Source organism: Cheilinus undulatus, linkage group 14 (assembly GCF_018320785.1).
Source record: "Cheilinus undulatus linkage group 14, ASM1832078v1, whole genome shotgun sequence".
Lineage (NCBI taxonomy): Eukaryota > Metazoa > Chordata > Actinopteri > Labriformes > Labridae > Cheilinus > Cheilinus undulatus.
Window position 1 is genome coordinate 6971376 of NC_054878.1, and position 20855 is coordinate 6992230.

At 39.4% G+C, this 20855-nt stretch overlaps 1 protein-coding gene across 1 annotated transcript; it reads right to left on the reverse strand.

The window, feature by feature from the left end:
• Nucleotides 1–800: 800 nt before the first annotated feature.
• ufl1 (UFM1-specific ligase 1) lies at nucleotides 801–16692 on the reverse strand. The gene is made up of 19 exons (XM_041804646.1): nucleotides 16504–16692; nucleotides 16190–16335; nucleotides 16005–16033; nucleotides 15783–15880; nucleotides 14650–14764; nucleotides 14364–14494; nucleotides 13597–13655; nucleotides 13198–13344; nucleotides 12299–12474; nucleotides 12029–12208; nucleotides 11790–11916; nucleotides 8998–9120; nucleotides 8671–8791; nucleotides 8420–8586; nucleotides 6337–6467; nucleotides 6099–6179; nucleotides 5925–6010; nucleotides 3686–3866; nucleotides 801–1269 (listed from the first exon to the last, which is right to left on the reverse strand). Exons 1-19 carry the CDS (start codon nucleotides 16578–16580, stop codon nucleotides 1057–1059), a joined length of 2388 nt encoding a protein of 795 aa, XP_041660580.1. The 5' UTR covers nucleotides 16581–16692; the 3' UTR covers nucleotides 801–1056.
• Nucleotides 16693–20855: the final 4163 nt, after the last annotated feature.

The window sequence follows — 20855 nt, forward strand, 5'->3', positions numbered from 1 at the left end:
CGCTGAAATAAGCAGGGACGTTCCTTCCATCATCTGAATGAAAGAAATATTGCTACAAAACCTGCATCTACCTCTCAATACATGCAGAAATATTTCTGTAAATATGACCTCCTAAAGCTGCAAATTCAACAAATGACCATTTTCAGTTCTTTACAACCTGTAAAATGTTTTAAAACTCTGTTGTCCACAATAATTTGGAACGTTGCATTTTGAGTTTATATTTTATATATTAGGAAAATCAGAGAAAATATCATTTGCATAATAATTTGGAACGTGGTGTAAGCAATTCTTCACTGCATGTCTATTAGAATAAAATCCCATAAAGACAAGCCTTTCTTTCTTATATTCAGTTGAAGATTTTGGTGATTCCTCCTCTACAATTCTTTCCCAGCATGAGTAAATCTTCAGTGTTTCTAATAATGGGTTGAAAGTTATTTCTTCCTTTAAGCTACGAGAGGAGAGATGAAACTCATCTATCTTCTACGGTGGCGAAAACCTCTGAGCAGAGACAGAAGGGCATAACGAAATACCACTTAGTCTCCAAGTAGAGACATAAAAGGGACACATGCAGTTTGTGTGCAGAGATAGATTTCCAAGGTGAGATTGCTGGTGTAAAGTATGTGTGTGAAATCACACTGTACTTGACTTTCATCCTTTGAAGTGTCCAGTTTTTCCTCTTGATATTTTCCTCTCTATGTCCTTGATCTCTTTGCCTCCTCGCTGCTCGAACAGTTTATTTTTCCATCTGATGCTGTGACCTGAAATCTTTCAAAATAAATCTAGAAGTAAAAAACAGAAACTTTTAATGATGAAGAGGAGCGTTTTAATAATTTCATGACCCTCACTGAGGATTTTCACGTTAATCAGGTTTACAGGGAGACATCCCACACAGGAATTTTACTGTAATAATTTAGAATTACGTCCACATGGATAAATCACAAAAATACAGTATTAACGTCTGATCTATCAGAGTTAACAGTATCTATATGAACATTTAAGACCTTAAAAATCTCCGTCATTGATCAGTTCAGACATTCATTCCTTTACTCTGTACGTTCACTCCTCAGTGACTGACGGTTTCTTCTGGGACAGCACCAGATCTTTGATCTGTGGAGTCAGATTCAGGAGCTGTGAGCGGATGCTCCCTCCCTCCTCGTCCTGCTCCTCCTCCTCCTCCTCTCCGGCCTCCTCCTGCTTCCTGCTCTGACTCTGGCTCACCAGCTGCTTCACCACCAGGCTCTGGTAGGCAGACAGCAGCTGCTGCTGCTCCTGCAACAACAAAACACACACATTCAGCCGTTTAACTCGACAAACAAGCGCTCTCTCACACTGAAACCACAGGCAGCAGATGGAGATAACGCACAGCTGCTGTGTCTGAAGACTGGATGTAAACAATCCTGAGGAGGAGCAGAGTCTTGCCCACATTTGCTGAAGCATCAAGACCACACTGGAGAACAAATGAATGAGTGTTATGACTATGGCTGCTCTACCTAAGAAAAACAAACACCCATTTATAGATCACAGAGTAAGGCTGCTGAATGGGAAATCTCTTTATAGTTCAAACCATAATCAGAATTTCAAGATGGATGAAGAAACGACCGCCTGGAAGTGAAGCCATCATGTTCTGATATGACAAACACAGTGTAAAAGACGCTTGGTCTAAGAGCCTGCACAGATGAGAAATACACAGGCTTTAACACAGTAACTTTACTCACAATATGGTTTATTTTGAGTATTTTTGGTCAGATACGGCTCTTTAATACTCAGCCACTGTTTGAAATAACTGTGGACTGGAACAGTTTCATCGATTTTAAGTCAGGTCCATGCTTTGCACCCATGCTAGCATTCATACCATGCCAAAGCAGACCTACTGTGCAAGAACCAAGAAAGTGTACCATACCTGAGCATGGTACGGTGCACTCACAGTGGTCAAACAAACTAGACTTTGAGGCTCAAACATGCTTGCATCTTTAATTACCTCACACCTGAGCTTTTGTTTGAATGCATTTTTTGTTTCACCTGCTTATTTGGGATAAATAGGACCGGATCAGTTTGAAGCTCAGCCTCGTCTCCAAACAGGAATTAGTCTTCACCAGAAATGATGTCTATAAAACTCCTGAAGGTCTTGTTTCTGCAGAAAATGGATGGGTTTTAGAGCAGATGTTTTGGCTGTGTCTGCCAGCTGGCCAGCTCTCTAAAGTAGAGCCCTTTAGGGTATGTCTTAGGGTAGGTCTGTTTTCCTAATCTGCTAGATTTCTGACCATTACCACCCACACCTGCAGCGCAACAACAGAGAGTGTGTAAAATGAAAGGAATAGAAATATTGATGTGTTCACGTAAGCACCATCGTGAAACATTTCCTCCCCAAATGAAAGAGAAAACAAGCGCCACAGTCCCATCTTTGTCTTGGTTCGAGGTGCCACACATCAATAAAAGAGCAGCTAGGAGTCTCAGACAGTTGTTCAGTTGGTTTCTCCACTTTTACTTTCTATTAGAAAATCTCCTCCACAGACTGGTGTTGTTTGTATTGTAAAAGAACAATATAAATCCTTTTTTCGTTATTTGTTTAGTTCCATCATAGTAAGCACTTGCTTTCCTTTATAAAAATTGATGTTCCGGGATCTGAAGCAATTTTTTTGCCCACCTACAGCAACGTTAAAACTACCCACTCCTGCAAGACTTGGGTTAGGTCCTGCAGGATCCTGCCCCCAATGCAATGCGAGAAAATCCCCCGTATTTTAAAGACATAGCCTTAAATTTTAAAGAAAGTCTTAAAACACATTTCTAAAGTATCCCATAAAATCTGAATCCAAAATCCTTACCACTCTAAAATAAATATCCAAAAGTTCCATAAAGATTTTTGAATAAAATTCACGAAAAGTAATAAATACGTTTCCCCAAAATTCATGGACATAAAGGAAAATTCTGCCAAACATCCCAACAAATTCCCTGAAATTTCCATTAGAAATCTTTAAATTTCAATGGGCAGCCTCCTCTATCTATTCCCAACCAAAGTCACATAAAATAACAAATAAATTACCAATTTTCCATGAAAATACCCTAAAAGTTTAAAGCAAATTCTTCCCACAAAAGCCAAGGATTACATTACCAAAAACTATAAACACGCTTCAAAAATTTCCATTGCAAATGCCTGAAATTTTCAAAATTTTCCCAAACATCCAAATAAATTTCAATGATAAATCCAGAAAATTTTAAAACACATTTCCCCCAAAACTCTAAATAAAACTGCCAAAAAAATATACAAACACACCCCTTAAATTTTCATCAAAATGCTTGAAAATGTCCTTGAAAATTTTATAGCAAGTTCTTCCAACATTTCAAGCACATTCCTTACACTTTAATAGATACTCGGGACAATTATCTGAAAAATTCTTAAAGCAGGAGTAATTTCTATTCTATAAGAAAGCCATGTAATTACATACAGGGTCTTCTGAGGTTCAACAGTGTGTTAAACTGAAGTTGGATGACTCTTGACTTGCATTGTTAGAACATGAATGTTCAAAGCTCAGTAACAGGTGATCTCTTATCTTTATCTACTAGCAGTGTTTGTACTGTTTAGAACCACCACCAGGGCAGCAGCAGGCGTGCGCCTCTCTCCTCTTATGTACCACCAACATATAGATAAGCACACAGCTTCTAGCATTGACTGAGTTTTCAGACGTACCGTGGGTATCCTTCCTGTGAGGGTCCCGATGATCTGGGGCACGCAGCGTCCCGGAGCGTGCAGCATGCACTGAGTGCTAGCCTGAAACAGCAGCACACTGGTCAGGTGGAGGACCAGGGCGGGATCCTCCGTGTCCTTCAGCTGCTCAATGAGAGCCTGACGATGCACGAACAGGGCCTGCCTGTTACAAACACATTCACACATTAAAACTCCAAGAACACCGAGTTAGGTTTCTCTATGAACATATCAGGAAAATGCACAATTTTTTTAAAACCTAGGACACGGTTTTACACATTTAATTGAAATGGAGAAAAACATAGAAATTACTGTGCAAATACTTCAGTATCGGCATATTACAACTGATTAAGTGTTATCTGTTATTTGGAATTGGCAAATATGAAACTTTCTATCAATATTTAAAGCCAATATATCATTCCTTGAACTTTACAAGAATGTGTTTTTTGTTCTATTTCATGCACTTTGTCATGATTGGCTCAGGGAACCACCATGCAAACCTGCAGTTTAATTAAGAGAACTAATTTGTTTAACAGGTTAGTTCCAGTACAAATGAGACTTCATGCACTTTACAATGAAATAAAAAGTTATGTATCAACATCAGTATTGACTAAAGGTAGTTTTGAAATATCAGCATATTGTATATTTGCAAAAATAAAGAGGCTTGCATCCCTATTGTTTAACTGAATAATCTTAAGGGTTGAAAAGTAACAGGGAGGCATGGTGTGGTAATTGTAAAGTCTTAAGAGCTGGCTCATGTTGTGAGCGATGGAAGCCAATGTCCTTTTTGCCACTGTTTTGCTGTTGTTGTTTTTAAAGACATAAAAAGGTAAAGTGGTAACAGATGAGGGGCTGCTGGAAAGAGCAGAATTTCCCATCTCTGAGATCAAGACCAGAAAGGATTTTGTTTTCTAGCATAATACAGCAGATCACACCAGCTGATGAACGAGGGGGGTCGTGTCTTTAACACTTGCCAGTACTCGTTGTGCTTAGACTGTGTCGACACAACCAGTCTTATCTGGATGAAAGCATCCAAGACAGTGTCTGTATGTGGTGTGAGCAGTCAAATATCAAACCATTTTCAGTGTGCATTTGTCCATCTCAGTATCTGAATGACTAAAGTGGATATAAAATCCTGCCATCTAAACAGAGGGATTCAATTCTTTACTCTTGTCTTCTACAGGAGCTTTTTTTCAGACTGGACAACAAAACAGCACTGAAACAAAGCTCGTGAAACATGTTACATTATTTACAGATAATCTTAACCTTGCAAAGCAGATGGATACGCCCATTTCCTTGTTTCTCATCTCCGAATCCATCTTGCAAAGCGCCTGTCTGAACTGTTTGGGCCCCGTTAGAAAGTGACAGGACCAATCAGCGTTGAGGGTTGTTTTCTTTTCAAAAATGACAAAGTCATGTACTGACATGTCTACAGTTGCCATGGTTCGCGTTCGGTAGCTGTGCATGTGCCTTGGTTGCGGCTACATCACGTGTTTTGTTGCTCTGATTTACCCGTAAAGATGTGACAGACAGGAAGTTCATCCAGTCACACTCCGAGTTTTTTTCAAATCCTCTGCCCTTTCCCAAACGTTTAGTATTGGAGGTCTTCCAGATGGATGTGTGAAACAAATCCATCTGGTGAAGATAATCAAGCATTAATTTTAATACTTGAGACTTTATCAGGACATTTTAAGACCCCATTGTATCTTCAGTTTCTTCACTAGTCACACTGGTGTCATTTATGTTCATGTTTAGTGCAGTTTGTAAGATATTTGTTATTGTAGTATGCAAATGAAGCTTACTTTGAGGTGCTGGCATTACAAACGTAAACAAACAAAGCTACTCTTACATGAGGCAAAAGCTTTACTGCAAAGCTGCATTTTATCTTCAAAATCCTGTAAAATATCAACAAGTTTTGGCCCCAGCCTCAGCTCCAACCCCTTCTCCTCCAACCACATCTTTGAAAACTTACATTTACCTCTCACTTCCATAGAAGCATCATTTGATCACATAGCTTGTTAGCTATAGACACAGTGCATTAAGGATGCACTTATACAGTGAGAAAAAAGTATTTGCCCCTTCTCTGATTTCTGAGTTTGTTGCATATTTATCACACTATTATTGTCTATAAGAAAAAAAGATGACTGGTTTTAAAGCTAACCTTAAATAAGTATCACAAGTGAGCAAAAAAAGACAACTAAATGAAACCTCAGCGTGTCATTACCTTTCCTTTTTCTTGTCCCCTTTCTTCAGCATGAAGCCGCAGACCTCTGCAGAGCTCTCGATGTTGGTCAGAAAGTCTTCAACTGCCTGAAAAATAAAGTAAAAAAGAACAAGTTTCTTCACTTTGTTACCATGGTGACCAGGAGATGATGTAAGGGACAGGAAACAAACTCACTTTTCCGTTCAGACTGTTGTGCAGCTTCATGAGAGGTCCTTTGGTCTCCTCTGACAGTTTGCCCAGAATCTTCACTCTGACCTGCGGCGACACATCACAGACGTCAGTAATGAAGTCCAAACTCAAACAACTCCCACTGAGCGGCTCAAACATCGAGTCCTAATTAACTCTAACTCAATCTGAAGTGACCTCCACTCGCCTGAGGACACAGAGACACAGAAAGGAGATTTTCTCTCACCTCAGTGGTGATGCTGCTGGGATTCTCCACAGACATCATCAGGTCAGCGGCCAGGAAGTTCACCAGGATGTTGGTGACGTCCGTGCACAGAGTCTTCAGGACGTGTTTGGCGATGTTGACCTGAGTTTCATCTGCGGGATCACAGAATTTACAGGAAGTTAGCGCAGGAGCATGCCCTATTGAAGTTTACTTATAAAGTTAGGAACAAGTATGGCTGTTATGGTTGTGCTGTGCTTTGTTTTTGATGCAATAACATTCTGGCTTCCTTTTACTGTTACTACACTTGCATTTGGCAGAACATATTTTTGCTTTACATCTGCATAAGACAAAGGCATCACAGTTTCTGTAATGCTCTGATGAGTGGCGATTAAACAGAGTTATTCACACTCTTTCTTAGCTACCTGAAGCCTTCATAATTAGGGTCCTCGGACCCCTTCTAGCAAGAGCTAGTCAGCTATGCTATTCAGTTAAAGTCTTTAAAAATAAAGAATAAAAGTGCTGCTTGTGATCTTCTGATCACGTTTAGAAGTTTTGACTTTACAGTATCTTTCAGTGCTGGATGTGATGACACACACCAGCCTTTTGTAGTGAGCCTAGCTGTCGTTGCTACATGCTAATTTACATGGAGTCTTGGCTGTGTTGCTACAGTATTTTGCCTTGTTTTTGCACAGCTCCCATATTGCATGACTCGTGTCCAACTCCTTTCTTTTGGGGTTTAAGGAAATCCAAAATAATCCAGAATCTTTGCTATGTGTCTTTGATCTGAAGTGTACGCTGCATAATGCACTTTAGTGTCTTTTTGTTTACAGCACCACAGATGGTGTGTATTTCTCAAATGCCATCACAGTCATACTAATTCTGTTACATCTGTATTGATGCATGAAGGGGTGCATGATAGCCCTTTTCTCTCTAACACCCTCTCTTCCTTCTTCCCTACATGGCAGTGATTCATGGCAGCAAATGAAACTGAAACTTAAGATTCAGTCCTTAATATTTCCAACAGACAACAGCTGTGCCACGGTTTTCTAAACCATCCTGGACCAGCTGGAGAAGAAAGCTTTCTGAACTTAACTGGACTTATGTATTGTTTTGTGGGTCACAAAGTTTCTGTTTCTTCTCCAGATCTTCCATGAACACAAGGGTCTATGTGTTGTGCAAAAACATTTATTTGCACAATGTTTTTGAGGATTTTTTTTTTGTTTGATGAGCTAAAAGGACAGCAACCTAAACCATCCTCGGGGTCTCAAACAGGGAAAGAGATCCAAAATGCAGTCAGCGGAGAACAGTGCGGCAGAGGATGATACTGCTGTTTTAACATGTTGTAAACCGATGTTTTTAAAAGTGCTATATAAATAAAGTTATTATTATTATTATTTTTATTAACTGTTACAGCCATAACTGTTTGACTTTCCATTGTTTTCCCACATTATTAACAAGTTTTTCCACCTGACTAGTAAATGTCAGGATAATGAGTCACGAGTGAAACCTTATAACATCAGTGTCTCTTTACGGAGGGAGGCGCCGATGTCCATGAGGTCCCGAAATTGATCGCTGTTTTTAAACAAAACGATTACTGATTTCTTTGTATTTCTTTAGTATAGATGAATGCTGCTGCATGATTTTAGCATGCACTTCTCTTCTCTCCTTCACTGTGAGAAGCAGACAGGTATGAGTGTGAGGTAGCCTACGTCACCACTCATCACAGCCCAATTCACAATACCATGGCACATGGTAATAAAATACAAAAAACAGCAGCTGTGCTGACCTGCAGAATAAGCAAAATAATGCAGTTTGTCTAGGAAGAGCTGGAAACAGGGGGGAGCTGTACTCTGTGCTCTTTTCTAAGTGGGCAACTTGGTGGACCAGATGTTAGAGAACTGGCAAAGTGTTTTACAACAGTCCTGATTTTATTTAAACACAGTGAGCAATATAAAATAAGAGGGGCAATTTTGAACATAACACTGGGAGAGAAGGAGGGCCGCCTGTGGTGCACCGGTTGCTAATCCCTGGTCTAAATTGATCCAGACTCTTAGGCAGTGCTGATCTGGTAAATGTACACAGTGGTTATCAGAGCAGGATTTACCTGAGAAGAACTTGGTTCCCTTCTCAAAGAGTCGGATGTTGTTGTACAGGTTTGTGATCTCCTCCTGAAGCTCCTTCATGCTTTTCTTCTTGTTGGCTCCTGACGGAGAGCTAGTGGAGGACAGAAACACGGTCCGCAGCACCTCTTGGTACGTTTTATTTAAAGGCCTGCAGAGATTCAATCAACAAGACAATAAGCCTAATACTGTGTGATGAAAGAGGATCTAAACCTGTGCAGAATCACTGTGTTACCTGACTAAATGCTCGGCCAGCTCAGAGAGGATTTCTTCGGGGCAGTCGCTCACTCTCTCCTCTAAAACTGCTGCGATCTCCTCCTGGGCCATAAAGGGGGCCTCAGTCTGTTTGCTGCGATCTTAGAAAAGGTAAAGCACAGGCTAATTAGTCTCAAAGGGATGCTACAGTTAACAAAAAAAGACTTAACAACCCAGGGGACAGCTTCCGACCAACCAGCCGTAATACTCTTGTTACAGTAAAACAGCTCACTGAGCAGAGTTTATGAGCAAACAGAGACGCCGTGTCCCCGTGAAGATAAAAAGACTCAGAGGCTTTCACTTTTACTTTGCTGTGAAGGTCCGGTTTCCTCGTCGCTGTCCTCGTCCTTCCTCCCTTTCTTCTTGGTTTTACGGATCCGGATCTCTCTGGCGTTTCCTCCACCGCCTGCTTTCGTGCTGCCGCTGCCCTCTGGGAGACAAACGGTCAACAGATGATTAATAACCAAAGAAAATTCAGTCTAATATCTCACAAATTAATGCAAGATTCAGAGCAAGAATTCAGCGCCCTCCTGCTGGGATGAGTTGGTGCTGAGGCTAAGAGCAGACTCTTAAAGCTCTGAATTATCGCTGTAACTGCAAGACTTTATTGGCCCACTACTGATCTCAAATGAGGAGTCATAATAAATATTTACTCTATGTGGAGAAATCCAAGACTACTTTGAAAGAAGGGCTTTACTGGACCCTCAAATTTTGTCAGTAAAATCGTGATTGGCTGTTCAAATAGAAGTTCAAGTCTGATGTTTAACCTGAAAAATACTTGTTAGCAGAGTTTTCTGCAAGTGCTGACAGTCAGCAGAGGATTAAACTTTTTTTTCAACATTATTTATCAGGATTTTTTAACTTGGCTTGTGAGCTAATGGTAGCATTGGTTTATTATGCAGTCTCTTTCTAGACATCCTCCTGTGCCACTGAGTTACACATTTAACAACCCAAGCAAACTCAGAAGGCCTGAGAGTGTTTGGACTCTTCTAGCATCCTGAAGTTTACAAGAAAAAGGTTACTGCAAACTCAAACAAGCAGCATTTCTCACCAAAATACTACAAAACCAATCAATCATTTGAAAAAGACAGATAAAAAACTGCAAATCATCTTTAGATCTGTGGTTTTCAACGGGTGAACTGGACGCAAAAGTGGGTTACTGAGCTGTTTTCAATAGCTCCAATTAGACATTTACTATATGGACAAAATACACCTGTTAATTATAGAATTCAGGTGTTTCAATCAGACCTGTTGCCAAAGATGTATAAAATCAAGCACCTGGCCATGCAGTCTCAATTTACAAACACTTTTGATGCTTAATGGGTCGGTCTGAAGAGCTCAGTGACTACAAGCATGGTACTGTGATGTATGTCACCTTTGCAGTAAGACTGTTAATGAAATCTCATCCCTGCTGGATATTCTACCGTCAACTTTAAGTGTTATTACTGGAAAGAGGAAGCGTTTAGGTCACATTCACACCAAAGCTGTTTGGTCCGATCTCTAAATGAACTCTGGTTCATTTCCCCATATAGTCTGGTTTGTTTATAGTGGTATGAAATCTCATACCAACAGAATGAAGTAAGTTTTGTTTTGTCTTCCTCTACGTCTCCTTTTCTTCTTCACCACTCTTTGTCTAGGACGACAGCACCACAAACATGTAACTGCTTGACGTTACCCAGACGGTTTGGTTCGTTAGACCAAAAGCAATGTGAAAGCGAACCTTAGGAACAACAGCAACTCAGCCGTGAAGCAGAAGACTATGTAGGATCACAGAGCCGGGTCAATGGCCGCGAAGGAGCATGGTGAGTGAAACTCGCCAACACTCTGCTGACAGCACAGTTGAAGAGTTCTGAACTTCCACTGGCATTCATGTAAGCACAAAAACTGCAGCAGGAGCTTCATGGAATGGGTCTCCATGGCTGAGCAGCTGCATGCAAGCCTCACACCACCAAGTCCAATGCCAAGCATCAGATGGAGTTGTGTAAAGCGCACTGACACTGGACTGTGGAACAGTGACAAATCATGCCTCTCTGTTTGGCAGTCAGATTGGCGAGTCTGGGGTTGGGAGAATGTTACCTTCCTGACAGCATTGTCCCGACTGTGAAGTTTGGTGGAGGAGGGATAATGGTTTGGGACTGTTTTTCAAAGTTTGGGCTAGGCCCCTTACCTCCAGTGAAGGCCAGTCTTAATGCTTCAGCACACCAAGACATTTTGGACAATGCTATGCTTTCACCATTGTGGCAACAGTTTCAGGAAGGCCCTTTTCTGTTCCAACATGACTTTGACCCAGTGTACCTCAACCCTACTGAGTACCTTTGAGATGTGAGCCAGGCCCTCTCACCCAACATCAGTGCCTGAGATAATAAATGGGCACAAGTTCCCACAGAACACTCAAAAATTTTGTGGAAAGCCTTCCTAGAAAAGTGGAGGTGTTGTAGCTGCAAAAGGCGGCTAACACCATTTGAATACAGCATCATTACAGTCCCTGTTGGTGTAACGGTCAGGCTAGCAAAAACTTTTGTCCATATACTGATCTCCCTGTTTTTTATTTTACCCCATTCTAGCCAATGGCTGGTTGTTTACAACAGATCCTGACTTCTCTATCTCATTATTTTTAGATGACAAACCTGCTTATTCTACGACAATGTCTTCCTTTTTTCCAGATCTCCAGAAAACAACGAAAATGAACATGCTATCACAACAGGGGTTGTCAAATAAAATACATGCATGCATGTCCTTAGGCACTGGTTACTAACTGGAACCCCCTGTGAGGCAGGGGGGACATGAGGCATTGTGTGCTCTGAGGTTGTCAAAATTTTATATGCACAGTTCAACCAAAACCATGGCAAAACACTCATTAAATAGCTGATATGAAGGTCTTAAAATGTGTAGTCCTATTTTCTCAGGGTTTTATCAATAAAACAGTTAAAACTGATGTTGATTTTTTTACAGCAATGTATCACTTTTTTTGTTTTTGTGGGGTTTGGGGCTCATTTGGGGGATTCCAAGGACAAAAGGATAGGAACCCCTGCCTTTTCTAAATTTTAGAGTTTTTGTGCCTGTTTAGATTTGAGGTCAGGTGATAAGATGTCAACTAACCTGTAGCCTTCTTCCTGCGCTCTGCTTCTCTCTTCTCTTTTTTAGACAGCGCTGAGCTTTCAGTCAACATGGATGCTTGCTTCAGGTCTTCTTCAGATATCAGAAATACTGGATTGTTCTTCACCTCCTGAATGCCACATTAGAAAAACCAGAGCACTTTACAGTGTTTCATACTTTGGACTTAGTTACTAAATTATTCAACCACTATTAATCCACAGTTGTCATAGAAGAAGTTTTACCTTCTGAGCCTTCTGCTGCATGGCTTCATCGAACACGGACAGACAGTTACTGATGAACTTCTCACTGACCACCACCGTCCCTCCCAGCACCCTGGCCGAGCTCTGAACATTTGTGTTCCTCATCGCCTGGTTGATCAGTATCCCCACGTCCTCCTCTGACAGACAGCTGGGCAGAATGGGCTGAACCAGAGCAAAATGAGAATAAAAATCCACAGTATTATCATCATAATGTGTAAGTTCTGTGATAACAGGATGGTGCTGTGTGCTGACCTGTATGTCAGTCCATGTGGAGGAGCTGACGGCTTCCTCCACAGACGCCTCCACCTGGTCCACCAGAGCCTGACCCACACAGGCAGCTCTCAGGAACAGCAGCTTGTTGGACTTGAAACGTTTCTTAATGTAGCTGGGGGGGTCTGGGATCCCCAGTCTGACCAAGGCATCAAACTCTGCAGGCAGAACACAATCAAACACATCATTATAGCCACTTAGAAACAGCTGAAGCTAGGCATTATTGTAAAGACACTGTTTAATAACCTGTAGGATTCTGGTGATGTCCAGATTACACAAAAAAGAACAAAAAAACGTACAAAGACCGTAAAAAAACCAATGCAAAATAAAGGTAAAATGAGACATAACTGTCCCAAGTTTTAAACTACATGCCTGTTTGGTAGTTGTTGGTTCTTATACATAGATATTTTTATTAGTTCGTAGAAAACACATTAAAGGCCTCAATGGTGATTAAGAAGCAGTCTGTTTTTGGGGGGGGTCTCCAAAAGCAATAAAGGTTTTCACTGTGTAAGTGTGAATGGGGCCTTGGACTCTTCAAACTTTTGCTCCAACAGGAGATAGGCTGTAGCTGAGGCATACCAGCTACACCATGTTTCTCTTTGTCTGGATTTTGGATTTTGTTCACTGTCTGTTTGGTAATGTGAGGATGAATCAACAACTTATTTAACCTTATTTTCTCCTGTATTTGTTCATCAGCGACATTCACAATCTCCAAGTTTGTAGTTTACATCCAACACAGTCAGGTAGTTACAAACAGCCTGAGCTCTCGTGTGTGCCCTCTAGTGGTGACTTCCAGTAACATACGTACAAGCAAGTGCACTTACAAGAATGCTTCAGATAGAGCACATATGGAATGTAACAAAATATTTAAAAATCTACACCTAAATATCCGTTCTGCTGGAGGAAGGAGTCCACCCAGGTGTTCTGAGTTTTAGCGTAGATGTCAGGGATGTACACGGCTTTGTCCTGTCGACCTCCGACCACGTTTCCTTTCAGTCGTCCAGAATTTAGCAGCTCCTCCAGGACAGCTGAAACAGAGATCATAATGACGTACATTTCTTTAAGAACTGTATGTCAAATGGTAAATACATCTTCTTAACTCATCTGACAGCTTCAGGTTCTTAATCAGTGATGTTTAAACCATTGCTAAACTAAGCTGATGGTGGGTCATAACATACACTGAAGTTTGAAATGTAAGATATGTAGGATGAGGACTTTCGTGTGTTACAATTCAAGGCACAGAAACCAGTCAGATTTTAATCACCAAACGTGCTACTTACAGTAGAGAAGATGCTCCTGGAATCCGAACGCTCCGATCATGCTGCTGATGGGTGTTGGTCTGCAGAAAAAAGTCAGAGAAAAGCACTAAATCTCCATTGCAAAACATCATGATTCAATCGACATGTGGACTCATGCAAGAACTGTTTCCTAATCTCTCCTAAATCTCTCTTCATTATTTCTGAAGTTTGCTCAAACAAGCTGAATAAACACAAAATCGTTTAATTGAGCAGGCTTTTAAAAATCCCTTAAAACAACACTGCTCAGGAGGAGGCAGATGCTTGAGAGCTGAGCTGCTAAGCCCCGTTGATGCTCCAATGTGGCTGTTTGGACACTCTAGATGTAAGCATGGAAAATGTGGTAGGTGCAATGGGAATGAGATTGAGTGACTCTTTCGAACATGCAGATTGGAAATCAAAGATGACTTAGCTAATTAACCAGTTTTGAATCCTGGGAGATCGTCTCATGTGTCTGTGGTGTGGAAGCAAATATCAACACTGTTTAATTTTTACTTTTATCCAATCAGAATTCAAAATTCTGGTATTGTGATGACTCTCATTCCTCACGTTATTTGTGGAAGTGTTTGGTCAAGTCAGTACACAGTACGCAGTACACACCGCCTCATCTTAAACCAGAATTGGTCAGACCACAAATAAAATCAGAGCACTTCCCACCCTAACTATATGACCCTTTTGACTTCACATATAACTGCAGAATCAGTAGACAGATTCATGGAAGTATAAAGCGTAAATATTTTAGCATTGTCTACCTGGTGATGGCGCTGAACAGCCCCTGTATTCTGGCCTTGTGACGAGCAACAAAAGCTGGAGTAAAAATCACCCCTCTGTTGTACTGGTCCATTTCTCCTTGGATGAGCTTCCCAAGGCGCTTTGAGAGTTCCTGAGATAAATTCGGAGAACATGACGCTGTATGAACAGTCACATTAAGGGACAACATAAACACATATGCCATTTAAATGTGGATATGAGTCAATGTATGTGAGAGTTTCTCTGAGATTAACACATGCTGGTACAGAATAAAGACTGCAGACTCACCTCTGATAAGAAATCTCCGGGGAGGTCGCAGCTTTTACACAGTTCTGCAATGCTGATCAAACCGGCCTCCTGTAGTTTGTCGTTCACCTCTTCCGCCAATCGGTCCAGGTATGTGCTGCACACAAGACAACATTACTAACAGGTTAACAAGGCGAGAATTATGTTCTCAGCATAATTTTGATTCAATATTTTGTTTGTTGATTCCAATTTTCTTCTTTCAACTTCAGCTAAGAAAACAGACTGGTTCTCTTGATGCCTTAGTTCACATATTTTTAACACCTCTTGAACTTTACTGCAGTTATACTAAAACAGTGTTACTCGACCCTCCTCAACCAAAGAGACAAATTGTTAAAAAATTTCCTTTGCAAGAGCCACAATCTAAGTGGGGAAAAGTGGCAAAAATGGGTGAAAGAGTTAATAAAAATAAGTTAAAGGTGGCAAAAATAGGTGAAAAGTGACAAAAAATGGGAATAAAAGGGGTAGAAGGTGGCAGAAACAGTTGAGAAATTCCAAAAAAATGAGTTTCCGGGCAGCACAAATTGGCAAAAACATGGCAAAAAATTAGTGGAATTGACTGAAACAGGCACAAAGCACCAAAAAGAGGCAAAAATGTGAATAAAAAAGTTGCATTTATTGACAAAAGGCAGCTTAAATGGGTAAAAGTGGGAAAAAAATGACTAAAAAAAGGGTAAAAGAATTGCAAATGGCAAAAAGCAGGATAAAAGTGGCAAAAATGGGCAAAAACAAGTGGCAAAAAATGGAAAAAGGTGTGAAAAATTGCAACTAGGGGCAATAGAAATAAACAGACAAAAAATTAAAGTTGGCATATAAAGCCTAATGTATAAGTGTGGGAACAAACTCATTAATGTGACTTGCAATGGATAATTTCTGAGGTCAGAGCTTCCCTTTTATACAGTTTTCTGGGGGAATAATATTTCAAACTAAGACATAAAAGAGCCACAAATAATCACAAAAGATCTGCTCTAAACCATTGCTTCAATATTACACGATGCCTCTATTTGACATTCAGGAAGCCGATGTTTAACGTTTGACATATAACAGGAACTCTTTGTGCCACAGGGTCCATGTTTTAGGAACATCAGCAGTACTAATGTGGTTAAAGAGTCACTCACTCATCAATAAGTTGTCCCAGCACAAGCTGAACCCCTCTGTCAGATTTTGCGATGTCATTTGCTCGACTTTCCACATGGACCCAATCCACATTGATAATCTGAAAAAAAACGAAACAAATCAGTGCATAAGTTATGGCCACTTCTGATAAAAATCTGTATGATATGCTTTACTGTTTTTAGTCACAAACAGGGATGGAAAGCGACACTTCAACTTTGACACACCTGCTGCAGATCCACGATGTTGATTCTCCCTGTGAAACCAAACAACAGGACAAATAACAGGACATATTCATGCTTAATACCACAGAAAATACTGCTTATTTTTTAAAATACTGGTTAGATGTGTTTTTGAGCTTCCAGAGACAGCTTTGTACTTGTTAGTGTAAATAATTGCGTGCTGAACTGACCTCCATGGACATAAAGCTCATCTCGGATCTCCCTGCTGATCTGTGCAGGAGTGATGTACTCTTTCCCGTCCAGAGTGTGGACCACATCCAGCTTCTTATCCTGGACCAGCTTTGTTATGATTTCAATGCAGTTCCTCTCAGAAAGCCTTGGAAAAGGGTTCAAAATATCACAAATGTAATCTTAGATCGCTGTTAGAGAGAGATGTTTCAAGCACGGATAGGATCCACAGCAGCTGCACTTCTTCTGAATGAAAGTTTTACGTAAGTTAGCATTAGCTTCGCTGCTAACAGCTGCCATCGCGTTCTTCTCTTACCTTTGCACAGTTTCAGCGAACTGAGCTCTCTGAAAATCAGCAGCAAGCCGACGAATTTCCTCCCAGTCAGCCGCCATGTTTACAGTTTGTTATCACAGTCAGGCGTCTGTATTTTCTAAAACCGTTCACCGTCAGGGAGAAACCGCTCTGCTAACTGGCTAACGAGACAGCAGCTTTGGTGAGCCACACGTCAACATACAGTGACGTAGACGGCGAGCCGCAAGGACAAAAATGCTTTCACCAGCTTTCGCGCACCGAGTACAGTAGACAAGTCTGCAGATCTAAAGGAGATCTAAAAGAATAGTACTGTAATTTTATTATTCATGCTTTTTTAAATCCCAGCATTTACAATAAAGACTACATACAATTTTAAACATACTTTCAAGAAAAAGCCTACATTTCTACAACACTGAAGATCCTGGCCTTCAAATTCAGGAGAAAAGAAGTTTTTTTTAACATGTTTCCATGAGGAAAAGCCTTATGAAAATAGATTCAAAACTATTCAAAACAACTATTTTTCTGGCAACATCTGGTTAATTGAGACTGAAACAGCTGATTGCTGATTAACACTGTAATCCATATATTTGCTTTGATTTAGCTCAAACTGTTGTTCTTAAAACGGCCCAAGGTTATTATAGTAAACTAAAACTAACTAAATAACTAAAACTAAAATTCAGAAATTGTTTTAGTAAACTGAGACTTCATAAAACTAAGCTTTACCAAAAAAAAAAAAAAAAAAGAAAGAAAACTAACTAAAACTGTATAGCGCGCTTACAAAACTAACTAAAATAAAAATATAGACAAAATGTCCTTAGTTTTGGTCTCTGACACAACCATACTGACTGGCACCTACACCAGAGTCTGGGTGTAAAATTGCTTGAATTGACTGGTTAAGACTTTGCACAATGGTAGTTTTACGTCTGGAGTTATAATCAAACATCATTTTTCGATAAATAAATTGAAAAGTGAAGAATAGCCTGTTTGAATATGTTTTTAAAAATGTATGATGTTCCCTCAGCCCTGACATCAATCAGAAAAAAGCTAAAACCAACACTAAAACTTATAAAAACTAAACTAAAAAGAAGCATTTTTGCAAAATAAAAGCTAAACTAAGAAACCAGTAGTCAAAACTAATTCAAACTAAACTGAAATTGATCATAGAAAGTGAAACTGAAATAAAAATAGAAACTAATGAAAATCTAAAACTATTATAACCTTGAGAGGACCACTGAACTCACATTTAGAGGTATGAAAATATGGACTAGTCTTCCATCAGACATCACAAGATTAACCAGTAAACGTGTTTAAAATGAGGTTAAACGAATATCTAATGACCCTGGCTCCCTTCAAAAAGGAGTAATCAAATAACAAATGTTTGGTTATTATTTTTGAATCTTTTTGGTAATCTTTTGTGCACCACTGTGTCATTGTGAAGTTACTGTAAAAATCCACGTAGACTATTCTGACCACATCTAATATATGCCGATGAAAGATTACCTTTTTGATTGCTAGTTGGTTTATCTTGGCCTTATTGGTGTCTATTGTAAGTGTAATTTTATTGCCATCATTTTTCATGTTTTAATCATGATTTTAACATGAACGTTTATCCTGTTTGGACTTTTATCATTGCAATCTACATGGATTTTTAGTGTTTTCCTTTGTGAAAAGGAGGAAGAAAAGTTGCTTCTTAGCTAGTTGCTAGTGGGGATCCAAAAAGTCGAACAAACTGGACTCAAGGTGGCCCACAACTTTTTTGGGGGGAAAATTCAGAATTGAGAGAAACAATGTAGGAATTTAAAAAAAGCCATATTTCTGATTTTAATCACAGAATTCTCTTTTGTTTCTCAGAAATGGAAAAAAAATGGCTCTTAAGAAGAGGTTGTTTTTTTTATATAGTGTCCCTAATCATCTTCCATAAGTAAAGCCAGGTTAATATAATAGTTTAAAATGGACAATCTATTAATAGGTTGGCCATCACTTATTTGGAGCAGGCATGACAAAAGTTGATAATTTTCTTTGTTTAATAAGCATTTTTAGCACTGTCCCGATCACCCAAAGTTGTTATTATTACTACCCTTGTTTTAAACCAGTGGTTCTCAACTGGTCCGGCCTCAATCCAAGTTTCCAAAAGTTTTTCAACAATGCATGTTTAATTAATTGGATGTGTTGCAGTTTGGAGCATGATTGGACCCAAAAACTTTATGTGAAAAAGAAAAGGGACAAAACTGTCACATTTTATACCCTCTTTCCCATCATTATGTGTCAGTTTTTGCCAATTTTGCAGAGCACTTGTGAAATGACTTCATTGTCATGGGAAAAGTAGCACTTTATTGCAAGAAGAGGAGATAAATTAGTTGAAATATTGATCAAACATTTAAATGTACCCAATTTCACAGTAAAACAGGGTAAAATAAAAGGTATACATTAATTCAGACCTTTTTTAAATTATTTTTGATACAGATTAACATACAGTTCTCTTTTTTGTACAAAGAAGCTTATAAAAGTCGTATTCTTGAATTAGAAATTAGGCACAACTTAAAGGTTGTTTCTCCAAGTAGCTTATCTGTAACCTTGCAAAGCTACGGAAGAGTATAAGCGCCACTGAAAAAAAAATTTTTGAGACAAATTTATTTTTTCAATTGTGAGAAAAAAGTCAGAATTCTGAGTTTAAAGTCAGAATTCTGAGATTAAAGTCAGAATTCTGAGACTAAAGTCAGAATTCTGAGAAAAAAAGTCAGAATTCTGAGAAAAAAAGTCAGAATTCTGACTTTATTCTTCAAATGAAAAAAAAGTCTCAAATGTTTTTTTTCTCAGAATTCTGACTTTTTTCTCAGAATTCTGACTTTAATCTCAGAATTCTGACTTTTTTCTCACAATTGAAAAAAAAAAAATTGTCTCAAAATTTTTTTTTTCAGTGGCCCTAATACTCTTCCGTACAAAGCAGATGGATACACCAGTTTCCGTGTTTTTCACTGGCGAATCCATCTTGCAAAGCTCCAGTCTGAACTGTTTGGGGCCGGTTAGAAAGTGGCAGGACCGATCAGCGTCGAGGGGCAGTGCTTTAGGGTGCAGCAGAGTCGTGACGTAAGCAAGCAGCGAGAAGAGGCAGGTGCAGTGCGGAAGAGAACGTGGATGCTGCTAAAGCTTAAGTTTTATCAGAACTTGACGACATTTCTTCGTTAAAAGAAGAACAAAGAACAACAGTGAGTTGTTTTCTTTCCAAAATGGACAAAAGTTGTATACTGACATGTCAACAGTCACCATGGTTTGCGTTATGCAGCTCTCTATGAAGTTTAATCCACGGTAGTGGCGAACCTCAGCAGTGGCTACGTCACGTGTTTTGTTGCTCTGATTGGCCCGTAAAGATGTGACAGACAGAACGATCATTGAATCACCCTACAAGTTTTTTTTTTTTTTTTTGCAAGGCTCTGCCCTTTTCCAAACGCTATTTATGGAAGGTTAACCAGATGGATGTGTCAAACAAATCCATCTGTCATGTCAGGTTAGCTTATCTATATTTTGTGGAAAAATGTTTGAAGTTATTACGTAGAATGAGATATTGTGTACGTGTAATGTGAACTGTTATCATTTATGGAGAGGGGGTGGGATTAAATGAGTTTTTCCTTCTTCCCGCTCCTTTTCGAATATACAATCTTGATCTTTAAGTGTCCTTGTAATTGTTTTGTTTCATCTCTCTCTTCAAGGTATGTGTCTTCAGAAAGCATGTGACTATTTTTTATTGTATTGTTTTAACCTATTCCAAATAAACTTTACTAAACCAAACTAAAGCAAACAGACAGCTAGTCGTGACCCATTGAAAACTGCTCTCGACCCACCAGTTGAGAACCACTGTTTTAAGCTTCTTTTTTTTTTCTGTTCTTGTCAGTGGATGTTTGTTTGGATGGCACTATACTAAATGAGATTTAATTTGTAAACTGGGAGGGTAAGTTGGTTTACTGTGCTGAAATGTTCTGATAACAGAGAACAATGTTTCTGATACCCTTCCCTTCATTACAACATGATAGAGGGGATGTCTTATCATGAGTCACCATAAAGCAGTACATGAATCCTGATTAAAAACAGCCTAAAACTTCTCAGCCTGTTTTGATTAAACTACTAAACATCTAAAACTGGTAAAGAGGGAGCTTACACCGTAAGAGAATGTGGACAAAGATGCAGCTGTCCCTGCAGAAAAAATATCATCACTGTGAGTGAAGCAAAATCTGTACAGCCAGAATAACCAGATATGGTCTTTTTACATAAAAGTTATGATGTTTTCTTTACATTTTGAACAATTGTTAATGATAATATCTTCAATTGAATAACTTTTAGGACAATTCAGCGACTAACAA